At 42.3% G+C, this 13,143-nt stretch overlaps 1 protein-coding gene across 1 annotated transcript; it reads left to right on the top strand.

The window, feature by feature from the left end:
• The first annotated feature begins 8,746 nt into the window (after positions 1–8,746).
• On the top strand, positions 8,747–10,042 carry BECN2 (beclin 2). The gene has a single exon (XM_065938149.1). It carries the CDS (start codon positions 8,747–8,749, stop codon positions 10,040–10,042), a length of 1,296 nt encoding a protein of 431 aa, XP_065794221.1.
• Positions 10,043–13,143: the final 3,101 nt, after the last annotated feature.

Raw genomic sequence — 13,143 nt, 5'->3', positions numbered from 1 at the left:
TCAGGAAAGACTATTAACACAGCATTCCAAAAGAATTTCATAGCTTTTAAGACACTTACCCTAGAATGTATAACATAAAATCACCACACACATGCATATATACATAAATATATATAAAATTATGGAGAACATAACATAAAACATCATATAGCTATTATATTGAAAAAAATCACAGGTATTGATAGTGTGAGCTTCTTTTTAAAAAAAATTAAGCATGGGGCCTTAGATATAGCAGTTTCAGTAAATTTTATTAAATAAAGATGAACTTTTGAAGAATTTTTTAATAAGAAAGGACAAATATATCCTTAATTTTGTATAGTGGTAACTTTGCATTACTGTGACTAGAGGGGAGAAAGAAAGACTTTTTAAATAAAATAGCTACTAATAAAAAGTAGAAAAATATACCATCATGTAGTCAGAAATCTGAATCCTTTGGGTTTAGCACTTCATTTATTCAATTATTATTTAATGGAAAACCTGCTACATGCCAGGTACTCGGATTAAGTATCCATAGAAGACAAGGTGACTGAAAATTTTAATCCTGTATTTGAACAGGGCTCTCAAGGAAAAATTATGTATATTTTTATAATGCTCCCCCTTCCCCAGAAATCCAGCCAACAAATTTATAGGAAGGGATCTAAGACTGGTGCTAGCCAGTACATCAGAGCAGAAAAAGAAGTATTTGATGAATATGATTTTCAAACTATCCTTAAATCAAAAGACATCTCAAGAAATGACAGAGGGTGTCACAAAAGCTCCAAACCACATCTCCCAGTGCTCTGTGAACTTGTGTTGGGTTTGTCAAGTCCAGTGGTCATTGCCTATAGCAGAAGCAGTGAGTCTGCACATGCTTGGTGGTCTCTGTCTACAGAACAAAAAAGAGCCAGGATTGGGAAGACATCATATAATGCTTCTAACAATTCTAGACCTCCCTCTTGCTGCTTCACAATTCAATTGTTTGTGTGAAAACTGGCTAGACAGATTAAAGACCCTGTGTGTGCATATGTGTGCTCAGTTGCTCAATTGTGTCCAACTCTTTGCAACCCCATGTTACAGTTCACCAGGCTTTTCTGTCCTTGAGATTCTCCAGGCAAGAATACTGGAATGGGCTGCCATTTCCCCAAACCAGGGATTGAACCCACATCTCCTGTGTCTCCTGCATTGCAGGAGGATTCTCTACCACGGAGCTGTTGGGAAAGCCTGAGCCCTGTAACTACTTGTCAATGTGTTTATGAAACATGGGAACTACAGAAGCACTAGGTAAGGTTTTATTTACTATGAATTTCCCTTGTAGTAAGAGTTAAATGCTGTATGAAATTTTTGATTAACAATCCTTAGAGTGAGTTTCTGATGAAAATGTTACTGAGTTGGAGTTTAAATTTCTTGCCGCCCGACAGGCCAGCAAGTTGAGAGACAAGGTGCTGAGGCAAGGAATAGCACTTTATTTGGAAAACTGGTAAACTGAGAAGATGGCAGACTAACATCTTAAAGCACCATTTTGTTTGGGTTTGAAAACAAGCTTCTTCTATGCTACAGAAGGGGAGATGAGAGAGAATAAGATCAAAAGGTGAAGGGCTTTTTAATATGTTGTTGGATTCTGTTTGCTAGAATTTTGTTAAGGATTTTTGCATCTATGTTCATCAGTGATATTGGCCTGTAGTTTTCTTTTTTTGTGGCATCTTTGTCTGGTTGTGGAATTAGGGTGATGGTGGCCTCATAGAATGAGTTTGGAAGTTTACCTTCTTCTGTAGTTTTCTGGAAGAGTTTAAGTAAGATAAGTGTTAGCTCTTCTCTAAAAAAAAAAAAAAAAGTATTTTTCAACTAGGATACATAAAAAAATAAATAAATAAATAATAAAATAAAGTGTATTAAATCCATTTAAAAAAAAAAGGGTGAAGGGCTGTTGCAGAGTTCTTGGAGCCTGGCCAACCTTGAAGCTGACGTGTTAATTCTTTGGTATTGCAGCATTTGCTCATAGTAGGCCTGGACATGTTGTTCCTATAAGTCTTCAACGAATGTCATTTCCTGTCAAATGTTCTTTCCTGTCCTGCAACTGCTTATCTCTTTATGAAATATGTGATCACTAAGCAAAGGAGAGTTATCTTTCTAATAATTCATACTTCTAATAATTCATACTTCAAGCTATAGGTCACAATCCTTTTATGATTAATGAGCCTGTGTGCAGAATTAGCAAGGCAATTAGCTGTAGAGTGCAAAATTTAGAGCCTAAGAAAAAATAGATTCACTATGGAGTCAGATTAGTTCTTCCCTGTTACAAGAAGAAATTGCAAAATAATTATTTATAGAATAAAAATAACTTGTCTATAGATAGGGCAAATCAGTTTACATTATTAAGGGAAACAGCCTATCTTGGTAAATCCTGCTTTGGGATGAAAGCAAAAGCTAATTGCAAAAGATCAAAGATAAATGGGCCCCAAATGCTTGGCTGCCATTTTCTAGCTTTCCATCCATAGGGAACTGGAACAAATTATATGTAATAAGCAGTATATAGGAAAAGGAAAGTTTCTATCATCCTTGAAGGAAAAAAAACCTCACATTAAAGGATGCTTCTATGGGCACAGAAGTAAAAATGTGTTGAAAGGGGGTGAGTGATGTTTCTGATCATTCAGTTTCAATGTGCGGTGGGTTTTCATCACCAAGAAGCGATTCTTGGGCACCAGCTGAGTGTCCTACAGTTTAACTCCATTATGACACTATCTGCCTGGAGATAACCTCAGCTCCCATGGGTTATGGGATCAGTCTTACAAGTCTCTCTCCCTCCCACGTGCATGCTCAGTCACTTCAGTCGTGCCTGACTCTTTGCAATCCCATGGACTATAACCCTCCAGGGTTCTTTGTCCTTGGGATTCTCTAGGCAAGAATATCAGAGTGGGTTGTCATTTCCTCCTCCAGGGGATCTTCTGACCCAGCTAAGGAACCTGGGTCTCCTGCGTTGCAGGCAGATTCTTTACTGCTGAGCCACTGGGGAAGCCCTTTCTCTCCCACTTCGGATGCCAATTCCAAGTCCAGGTTAGCTCTGCTTCTGACCCAACTGGATATAAGTCAGAGGTTCCCATGACCAGTTTCTCTGGTTCAATTAACTTGCTAGAGTGGCTGACAGAACACAGGAAAATTCTTTACTTATTAGATTGCTGGTTTGTTATAAAAAGATATAACTTAACAGCCTGATGGGAGACATACAGGGCAAGCTACGGGGAAAGGATGGGAGCTTCCATGCCCTCTCTGAGTACATCAACCTCCAGAATCTTCACCTTTTCACCAACTTGGAAGCTCTCAGAATCCCATCCTTTTGGGTTTTTATGGACGTGTCATTACAGAGGCTTGATGATCAAATAATGGTGAGACATTGGTGTTAACCTCCAGCCTCTCTCCCCTCCTCAGAGGTCAGGGGTGGGACTGAAAGTTTTAACCTTCCAATCACTTGGTCGGTTCTCTCAGCAACTAGCTCCCATCCTTTGATGGGGCTTAAAAGTCACTAAACAGAACGAAACAAAAAACAGAACAAAAGACAGCTTTGTCACTCTCAGTGCTTAGGAAATTTGTAGAGTCTTAGGAGGGTTCCTCTGGTGGCTCAGTGGAAAAGAATCTGCATTGCCAATACAAGAAACTGGAGTTAAATCCTTGGATTGGGAAGATCCCCTGGAGAAGGAAATGGCAACCCACTCTGGTATTCTTGCCTGGGAAACCCCATGGACAGAGGAGCCTCATGGACTGCAGAGTTGGACATGACTTAGAGAGTGAAAGCGTATACGCACAGATTTTAGGAGCTCTGGGCCAGGAAAAAGGTCAAATACATACTTCATATTATAAATTATGATATCACATTAACAGAAAAGAGAACAAAAACTGTTAAATTGTTACTTGGGAGAAGGGAAGGGGCTAGATGTAGAGGACAAAGAAAGGGTACTTTGCCTCTGTATTTCATTTCCTCAAAATACTTGAATTTTCTGTAGTGGCAAGTCTTCACATATTATTTATGTGATAAAATTAAAGCAACATTTTTTTAAAAAATTGGACAGAATTCATCAGTTAGTAGCAAAATTATACTTGCTTTTCAGGTCTGATGTAAAAATTTACTTATTCACTCAATCATTCATTAAATCCCTAATTATCAAGTTCATAAACTACCAAACAAAAGGGCTTCAGCAATGAATAAGCTGGATTTATCTCCTGGTATGACAGAGTTCAAATCCCAATGGAGAAAGGCACAGGATAAATAGCTAAACCACAGCTCACTGGGAATGAAGGTACTTTAACCTAGGACTACCTGAGGAGATGAGCTTACATAGAAAGACCTGGCAAGAAACAGTCAGACAGGATTTGCGACTTGATAATGACAACAAAAAACAGATTCTGCCCCGGGCACAGACTCTGTGAATTCCCAGACATTAGAGCAATAGGACAGGGGAGGCTGACCCTTCCTTTAAACCCTAGACACTAACAAAGAAGGTTTTTAGTAGACCACAGGGCCATGTTTAACTTCTCTTTGGGCCAGTCTGACCCTGGGGGCAATACATTTAAAAAACAGAAAAATTACTCAGGATCTTCAAAAAATACACTTGAAATACATTTTCTGGTTAACTGTATGAAACCCTGCTGTCCTTCCCCAGCCAATTTCCAAACAGTCTTTCCATTCCATGGCTTCCTCTTTCCTATTTTCCACTGGTAAGCCCTGAAATACTTCTCCATACCAGAGCATCATTTTTAATCCGTAAGAGTCACAACCAAACACCTGCAAGCATGACTCATAAAAGAAATGAATCATGGCTTTCTGACAGAAAAATGTAGGAACTATGAGGCAGGACTCATTGTTTTTACTCTCTCTAAATGTGTTGGAAGCAACCTGACCATCTATTACCTGTGATGCCAGTTTGTGGTCTATCCCTAACTATATTATTTATGTACAGCATTTAGGGAAAAGGGAAAGAAGGGTTGCTAACATCTGAATGTCTGAAGTTGCTTTAGTTATAAAGAGCTCATATTAGGTCATCTATTCTGTGGAAGAGGCTTCCCAGGTTGCTCAGTGGTAAAGAATATGCCTGCCAATGCAGAAGATGTGAATTTGACCCCTGGATTGGGAAGATCCCCTGGAGAAGGAAATGGCAACCCACTCCAATATTCTTGCCTGGAGAATTCCAAGGATAGAGGAACCTGGCCGGCTGCAGTCCATAGGGTCACAAGAGTTGGACTCAACTTAGTAGCTAAATAACAACATTTCTGTGGAAGAGTCTGACACTTTGGTACTTAGGGCTACTAGAGGCATATTCAGTTAACATTTTCTCTAAGACCACAGTTCTATGCTAAATCAACTATTGCTTTACTCATCAAGGACTAGGGTTGTTATGTTTTAATGGAAAGCATGACTTTTGATGTCATTTATGCCTGGACCTATATCCCAGAATCTGAGGAATTCTGATGTTTACGTTTCTGAGATTTTGTTGCCTGTTTCTGATGGACTAAAATGAGAAAATACATGTTAAGTGATTAACACTGTGTCTATTAGTCATATTTTGCTGTGATAATAATCCCCCAATTTTTGTGGCTTACAACTCAAGCATTTATTTCTCAGAGTTTTGCAGGTAAGTTATGGTTGGTTTCTAGATCTCTTCTCATTTGGGGACCAAGGTTGAAGGAGCAACTCCTTTATGGGATATGCCTGTCTCATGGTGGAGGATCAGGAGCAGAAAAGAGCTAGCAAAAACCTGGACTTGCTACTAGCACACAGCCCACAGCCCGTTGTACAAAATAAGTTCCTATGTGGAGGGAGGGGTGGATGAATATTTGAGCAACCCAATCTATGAACTAAGTTGGAAACATGACACTTACTTACATGTTAGCCTCCGTCCTTTCCCAGTGCCTGTAGGAGTCAATAAATAAATGTGTCAACGATAAGCCAACTCTGTAGCTAGCCTAAAATTGTGACATAAAGTTGGTTGGCTGCTCTCCATGCTGAACCCAAGTACCTTTGCCTTCATCAGTTTTATTGTCCAAGAACTGTTCCACCATCTCCAGATCTACTCCCAAATTCCTCACTCCATCCACTTGCTTCACTCTCCCCTGCAGCACCTCACTTAACCTTGTGCCCTGACAACTAACTGGTGAAGACCTCTACTTTCCACCCTCTCCATAACTCAAACAGCCCTGGGACCACATAGGATCCTGCCACTCTAGCCTCTGTTTGCTAGGCACAAAATGACTATGTGAGCCAGAATTTGACATCAGTCACCAACATCTTTGCCACTGAAACAGTGCATCAAGCATAAACACTTAGCTTGAGTTATCCAAATAACTGAAAAGTAGTCTATAGTCACACGGCCATATCACATTGTTATTTTTGGATGTAAATCTGTACATTTTAATAAATTCTGGTCTTTAAATGACTTTTCAGTGATATTGTTATTGGGGGGAAGGAGGGAATTTGAGATGGGCTCAAGAACTAGTTGGCAATCCTAACTAGAAGGAATGGAGGACTTCCCTGATGGTCCAATGGTTAAGAATCTGCCTGCCAAGGCAGGGGACACAGATTCGACCTCTGGGTCTGGGAAGATTCCACTAAGCCTACACTTCACAGCTGCTGAGCCTGAAAGCCCTAGAGCCTGTGCTGCACAACAAGAAGCCACTGTAAATACTGCCTACATCTGAAAGTAAAATACCCTTATTGTCAGAGATATGGGAACTGGGCTGAGAAGCCTGTACACACAAACGTTGCTACTTTTAAAGTTTACTAGCCAAAATTCTGTTTAGATTCTTCACTAACTTAGCACCTAAAAAGCGTTTCTTTGTCCGGTCAATACCTGTCAATTCCTCACAAATGTATTATTTCTTTGTCTAAAAAGTTTAAAAGCAGTCTGCTTTGGCTACTTCTTAGGTCCCATTTCTATGGATCTGTGTGTGCACAAATTAAAATCTGTTTCTCCTGTTAAACTATCTTGTGTAATTATTAGTCCAGACACCAGTACTCTTGAGGGGTAGGGGAAAATGTCCCCCTCCCTGATGATGGCATTAGAAATGAGTAGGGAGTGGCAGATGGTGGAGTTACAGTTCCTTTGAGCTCTTCTGAGGGTTGATGGCATGGGAATTTTCAATGGTTTACTGAGCACTCAACTCACAGCTGTACTAAGCAAACAAGGCGCACAATTACAGAGGCATATTTGGGCGGCATTTCTGAGCTGTGAATTTTTTTTTTTCTAGTTAACAACGAGATGGCCTTGGATTTTGAGCCCATCTGAGAGTCCTGGGACTTTTTAAGTCTCTGGGAAAACGAACAACCTTCCAGCCAGTTTGCTTTCTTTTTTTTTTTTTCATTGACTTTATTTGTTTATTTATTTTTGGCTGTGCTAGGTCTTCCTTGCTGCATGCAGGCTTTCTCTAGTTGCAGCGACTGGGGGCTAGTCCCTAGTTGCACCATGCAGGCTCCTCATTGTGATGGCTTCTCTTGTTGTGGAGCACGTTCTCTAGGCGAACAGGCTTCAATAGTTGTAGCTTGTGGGCTCAAGAGGGCAGATTCAGTAGTTGTGGCCAAAGGGCTCATTTGTTCCACATCATGTGGGATCTTCATGAACCAAGGACTGAACCGGTGTCCCTGCACTGGCAGGTGGATTCTTAACTGGTGGGCCACCAGGGAAGTCCCACTATTTTCTTAATTTTTTAATTGACTTTATTAAATGATTCATGAATTAGGCAGCATCCCAACTAACAAGTAGAAAAGTGCTTTTCAGCCAGTTTCTAATAACTTTAAAAAAAATATTTATTTATTTTCAGTTGCATTGAGTCTTCATTGCTGCATGCAGGCTTTCTTTAGCTGCAGTGGGTGGGGCCTACTCTCTAGTTGCAATGTGTGGGCTTCTCATTGCAGTGACTTCTTTTGTTGTGGATCATGGGCTCTAGAGTACTCAGGCTTCAGTAGATGTGGGCTTCTCTTAAAGCTCAGTTGGTAAAGACTTTGCCTGCAGTGCAGGAGACCCGAATTCGATTCCTGGGTTGGGAAGATCCCCTGGAGAAGGCAATGGAAACCCTCTCCAGTAATCTTGCCTGGAGAATCCCATGGACAGAGGAGCTTGGCAGGCTACAGTCCATGGGGTTGCAAGAGTCAACCCCCACCCCAAACTACTTTATTTGATGTGATTTGTTAATTAAACAAATATTAATAAAGTTTTCATGTATGCCCATTACATTACTATGAGATAAAGAATGTGAAGTGTGTCATCAGAATAGAAAACCCAAATTTGGTAATCAGGGAAGGCTTTCTGGAAGAAATGACATCTAACCCAAAGGACGGGTTATCCAGGTAAAGAGGGGAAGGAAGAGTGTTCCAGTCAGTGGGAACAATAAGAAATGTTGAAAAAGCTGAAATTCAGTTATTATGCAGGAGCCCACAGTGACAGCAGCAGGAAATGTGAAAAAGTTGTAAAGATGGGCAGAAGCCTTGGTGTCAGGTTAAGATGTTTAGACTTTATATTAAGGTAAGATGAGGGCATTAAACATTTTAAGAAGGGACGAGCCCATGACCAGATTATAGTTTTAGAAAGATTATTCTTTCTAAGGGTGGAAGCCTATAAGGAGGTAAGGGAGGTCTAAAAGTATTTAGGGAGGGTACCATTGTAAGGTTTTAAGGAGAGTGACAAGATGAGATATGCATTTTAGAAGGAGTTCTAAAAGGTATAAACGGTTAATTAACTGGTGACTCAGAGGAAGCAGTGTCTAGTTGAGAGTCAAGACCTCCACCATGTCCCACCTTTGCTTTCTTTGCCAGCGCTGCAGCCAGCCCCTGAAACTGAATCACACCGTGGAGGCCTCCCAGGAACCTAAAGCTTTGATGTTCATCTCAGCTCAGGGAGAGACAAGAGAAACACAGGAGGGAGGTCCTCCCTCCAAGGAGGAGGCAAACTTTGAAAATCTACAGGATGGTGCCTTTTGCAGGACTCCTCACCCACCCAGTGGTGGGACATCCTGGGACTATTCCAACTTCACCCTGCTTGGGAGGTTGGAGCCCCGGAGGAGTCTCGACAGCATCCAGAAGACTATTAGGGACAGTTTTGACATCCTCTCTGGTGAAACAGAGGTGGACCACCCACTGTGTGTGGACTGTACTGACTATCTTTTAGAGGCACTGGACATTGAACTCGCCATCACAGAATCTGACGTTCAGAACTACAAATGCTGTTTGGAGACCAGGGAGTGGATGAGTGAGGACGAGAGGGAGTTGCTGCAGAGGAAGCTGAAGGGCCTGGAGTTGGAGGAAGCGAAGTTACACCAAGAAGTGGCAGAGGTGGAGAAGAACCAAGAAAGTGTAGCAGCTGATCTCGAGGCAGCCCAGGCAGAGACTAAGATGCTGGAGCAGCAGGAAAAGCAGTACTGGAAGGACTACTGTAAGCTGAAATGGCGACAATTAGAACTAAATGAGGAGCTGAGCAGTGTGGAGATGCGACTACGGTATGCCCAGATCCAGTGGAACAAGTTGGAGAAAACCGACATCTTTAATGCCACCTTTGAGATCTGGCATGACGGCCCCTTAACCATCATCAATAACTTCAGATTGGGCCGCATCCCCACTGTCCCTGTGTGCTGGAGTGAGATCAGTGCGGCCTGGGGACAGACAGCCTTGCTGCTTCTTGCCCTGGCCAATGCCATTGGACTGGAGTTTCAGAGGTACCGACTCATCCCCTGCGGAAACCATTCCTATCTGAGATCTTTAACAGATGACTGTGCCGAGTTGCCGTTGTACTGTGGTGGGGGGCAGAATGTTTTCTTAGACAACAAATTTGATCAGGCTATGATGGCTTTCCTGGACTGCATGCAGCAGTTCAAGGAAGCCGCTGAGAAGGATGAGTCGGGTCTCTGTTTGCCCTACAAGATTCATGTGAAGAAAGGCCTGATGGAAGACCCTGGAAGCAGCAGTGGATTCTATCCCATCAGAACCCACTTGAACACGGAGGAGGACTGGACAAAGGCACTCAAGCTCATGCTTATAAATTTTAAGTGTAGTCTCACTTGGGTCTCCTTAAGGTATGGTCGAAAATAACTTATTCTACAAAGGGGAGATGATTTTTTTGATTTAATATAGTTTATTTGTGAAAATGTTATCAGATAAAAATTTAAAACTGAAGCATCTGTGTTTATATATTTCTGGTTGTGCTGGGTCTTCGTTGCTGCGTATGGGCTTTCTCTAGTTGTGGGGAGCAGGGGTTACTCTTCCTTGCAGTGCTCGGGTTTCTGATTGTGGTGGCTTCCTTCCCCTGTTGTGGAGCACAGGCTTTAGGTACATGGGCTTTATCAGCTGTGGCTCTCGGGCTCAGTAGTTGTGGCTCATGGGCCCACAGGTTTCAGGTGATCCTTGGCATGTGTGATCTTCCTGGCTTAGGGATTGAACCCATGTCCACTGCATTGGCAGGCAGATTCCTATCCACTGCACCACCAGGGAAGTCTTATGTTTACTTTAAAAACTAATGGCCATACAGGCTCTAATTTAAAATTTAAAGTATTGTCCCAAGCAACCCCAAAGTTATTGCTGTCTTCCCCAGCATTTTTGTCCTCTCTCCCGTTTTTCCTAAACATTCAAAAGGACAAAGATTAAGTCACAAGGTGACAAGACTATTTCTCCATTAAAATGGAAAATAAAGATTGCAGAAAAAACTGAAATGTGTGATGGGGGGTGGTGAGAGAATGGGGTGTTAAGGAGAGAGGTGATGACGTGCTCAATCATGGCTGACTCTTTGCGACCCCATGGGCTGTAGCCCTCCAGGTTCCTCTGCCCACGGAATTTTCCGGGCAAGAATACTGGAGTGAGTTGACATTTCCTTCTTCAAGAGGTCTTTCATTTTTTATGAGGAAAGTACTTAGACCATTGTCTGTAGAACTTTGGAGTCAGGAGGTGAATATTAAAAGATAATTACATTTCTGCTGTGATATAATAAGCCCTCTTCATCCCAGAAGAGCTTTCAATAAACTACACTTTCTTCAGTGATTTTAAGTAATAAGTGTGTCTTTGAACTGTGCTATTATGCTGAGACTAAACCTTAGGTGAGGGGCTGTGGAGACCAGAGAAGACTGGTAGCAATTCTACTGACCAATGCTGAGGTAAGGGTCACAAAGTGAACCCTTGCAAAGAACTGAAGATTATAAAAGTCAGAGGATCCTGCAAATTGTGGGACTTCCCTGGTGATCCAGTGGTTAGAACTGTGTTTCCCCTGTAGCGGGCACACGTTTGATCCCAGGTTAGGAAACTAAGGCCCTGCATGTGGCTGCACCCTGCATTGATGCCAAGTTTTTTTTTTTTTTAACAAAATACAAAAATTTCAAAAAAGCTTATTGTGTCATGTCATTTACTCGATTCTCCATTGCTCTCAGAAGAAAGTCCCAAATTCTTACTGTGACTTTTAGCCTGGGTAACCTTTCCTTCCTGCCTCTCTATGCTCACCTCATATTTCTCCCAGTTCCTTTCTGTTCCCAAATATGCTAACTTCACTCTCCTTCTGCCTTTTGCCCATGCTCTTCCCTGTATGTTTTCTAAAATTTATTTTTGGTGTGCTAGGTCTTTGTTGCTGTGCCTGGGCTTTCTCTAATTGCAGTGAGAGAGGGCTACAGTCTAGTTGCAGTGTGCGGGCTTCTCGTTGTGGTGCCTTCCCCTCTTGTGGAACAGGGGTGGGCTCTAGGATGCATGGGCTTTAGTAGCTGTGGCACATGGGCTTAGTTGCTCTGTGGCATGTGAAATCAGGATCAAGGATGGAACTCGCATCCCCTGCACCGGCAAGCACATTCTTTACCACTGAGACACCAGGAAATCCCTGATAGCTACTTTAGCTTAGTGGTCCAGATGATGCCTAGAAAGCCCCTCATACATATTAAACATCCATCAGTAGAAATCATTGTGGAAAATAAGAACAGGGAGTTGACTGATTTGTCATGGACTCAAGGTTTCCTGGGTAGCTCAAACGGTAAAAAACCTGCCTGCAGCGCGGGAGACCCAGGTTCATCCCTGGGTCAGGAAGATCCCCTGGAGAAGGGCTTGGCAACCCACTCCAGTATTCTTGCCTGGAGAATTCCTTGTGAGGAGACTGGCAGGCTACAGTCCAGGGGGTCACAAAGAGCCAGACACAGCTGAGCTACTAACACACACAGAGATGTAATTAGGGGGCTTCCCAGGTGGTGCTAGTAGTAAAGAAACTTCTTGCCAATGCAGGTAGATGTGAGGCACAGGTTCGATCCTTGGGTCGGGAAGACTCACTGGAGGACAGCATGGCAACCCACTCCAGTATTCCTGCCTAGGAAATCTCATAGAGGAGCCTGGTGGGCTTCTGCCCACAGGGTCACACAGAGTCGGAGAGGACTAAAGCAACTTAGCATGCAAAAGTAATAGAAAACTCCTGGGAGATTAAGCTTCCCTGGTGGCTCAGATGGTAAAGAGTCCACCTGCAATGCAGGAGACCTGGGTTTGGTCCCTGGATCAGGAAGATCCCCTGGAGAAGGAAATGGCTATTCACTCCAGTATCCTAGACATGGGGTTGCAAAGAGTCGTTTGTGACTGAGCGACTAACTCCTTCACTTTCACTTTCCAGTCTTCAGATCTATTTACTGGAACAAGTTAAATGCCATCTTAAAGAAATAATCAGATTAACCTAGAAATGTGGCTACATGTGGCCTAGGTTTTAAGAAGTCGACATTTTTTTTTAAAGTAGGAGGTATGTATTTAAAGACAAAAATGAGACATAACAACTGAATATAATGAGAACCCTGAGATGAAAAAAAAGGAGCCCCTGACTGCTGTCACTGAGCTGGCCTGACTCTAGCAGCTGGAGTTCTCCTAGATAACATAAATAATTTCACAGAACAAAAGAATCCCCTCACTCTGTGACTGTGATGGAGCAAGATAAGAACAAGTCTAGTCTGTAGTGCTAAGAGACAAAAACAAGAACATTTCCAAACCACACAAATGGCTAAACATTCCCCTTTCCTGCTGTGTTTCTTTTGCTTTCACATAAAAAATCAAGATAATCATAGAATTGTCCTTGCTTTTTTGACAAGTCCAGGCGAAATCCCAAGAATCCACACTTGCCACCTTCATTCATTCCCTGTGGCAGCTCTTTCCCTCCTTGCAGAGAACTGATCAGTCCAAATTTGTTCACA

The sequence above is a fragment of the Muntiacus reevesi genome, chromosome 5, assembly GCF_963930625.1.
Source record: "Muntiacus reevesi chromosome 5, mMunRee1.1, whole genome shotgun sequence".
Classification (NCBI taxonomy): domain Eukaryota; kingdom Metazoa; phylum Chordata; class Mammalia; order Artiodactyla; family Cervidae; genus Muntiacus; species Muntiacus reevesi.
The sequence above is the reverse complement of the archived record's forward strand: the minus strand, read 5'-3'. Positions and strand labels throughout refer to the sequence as shown.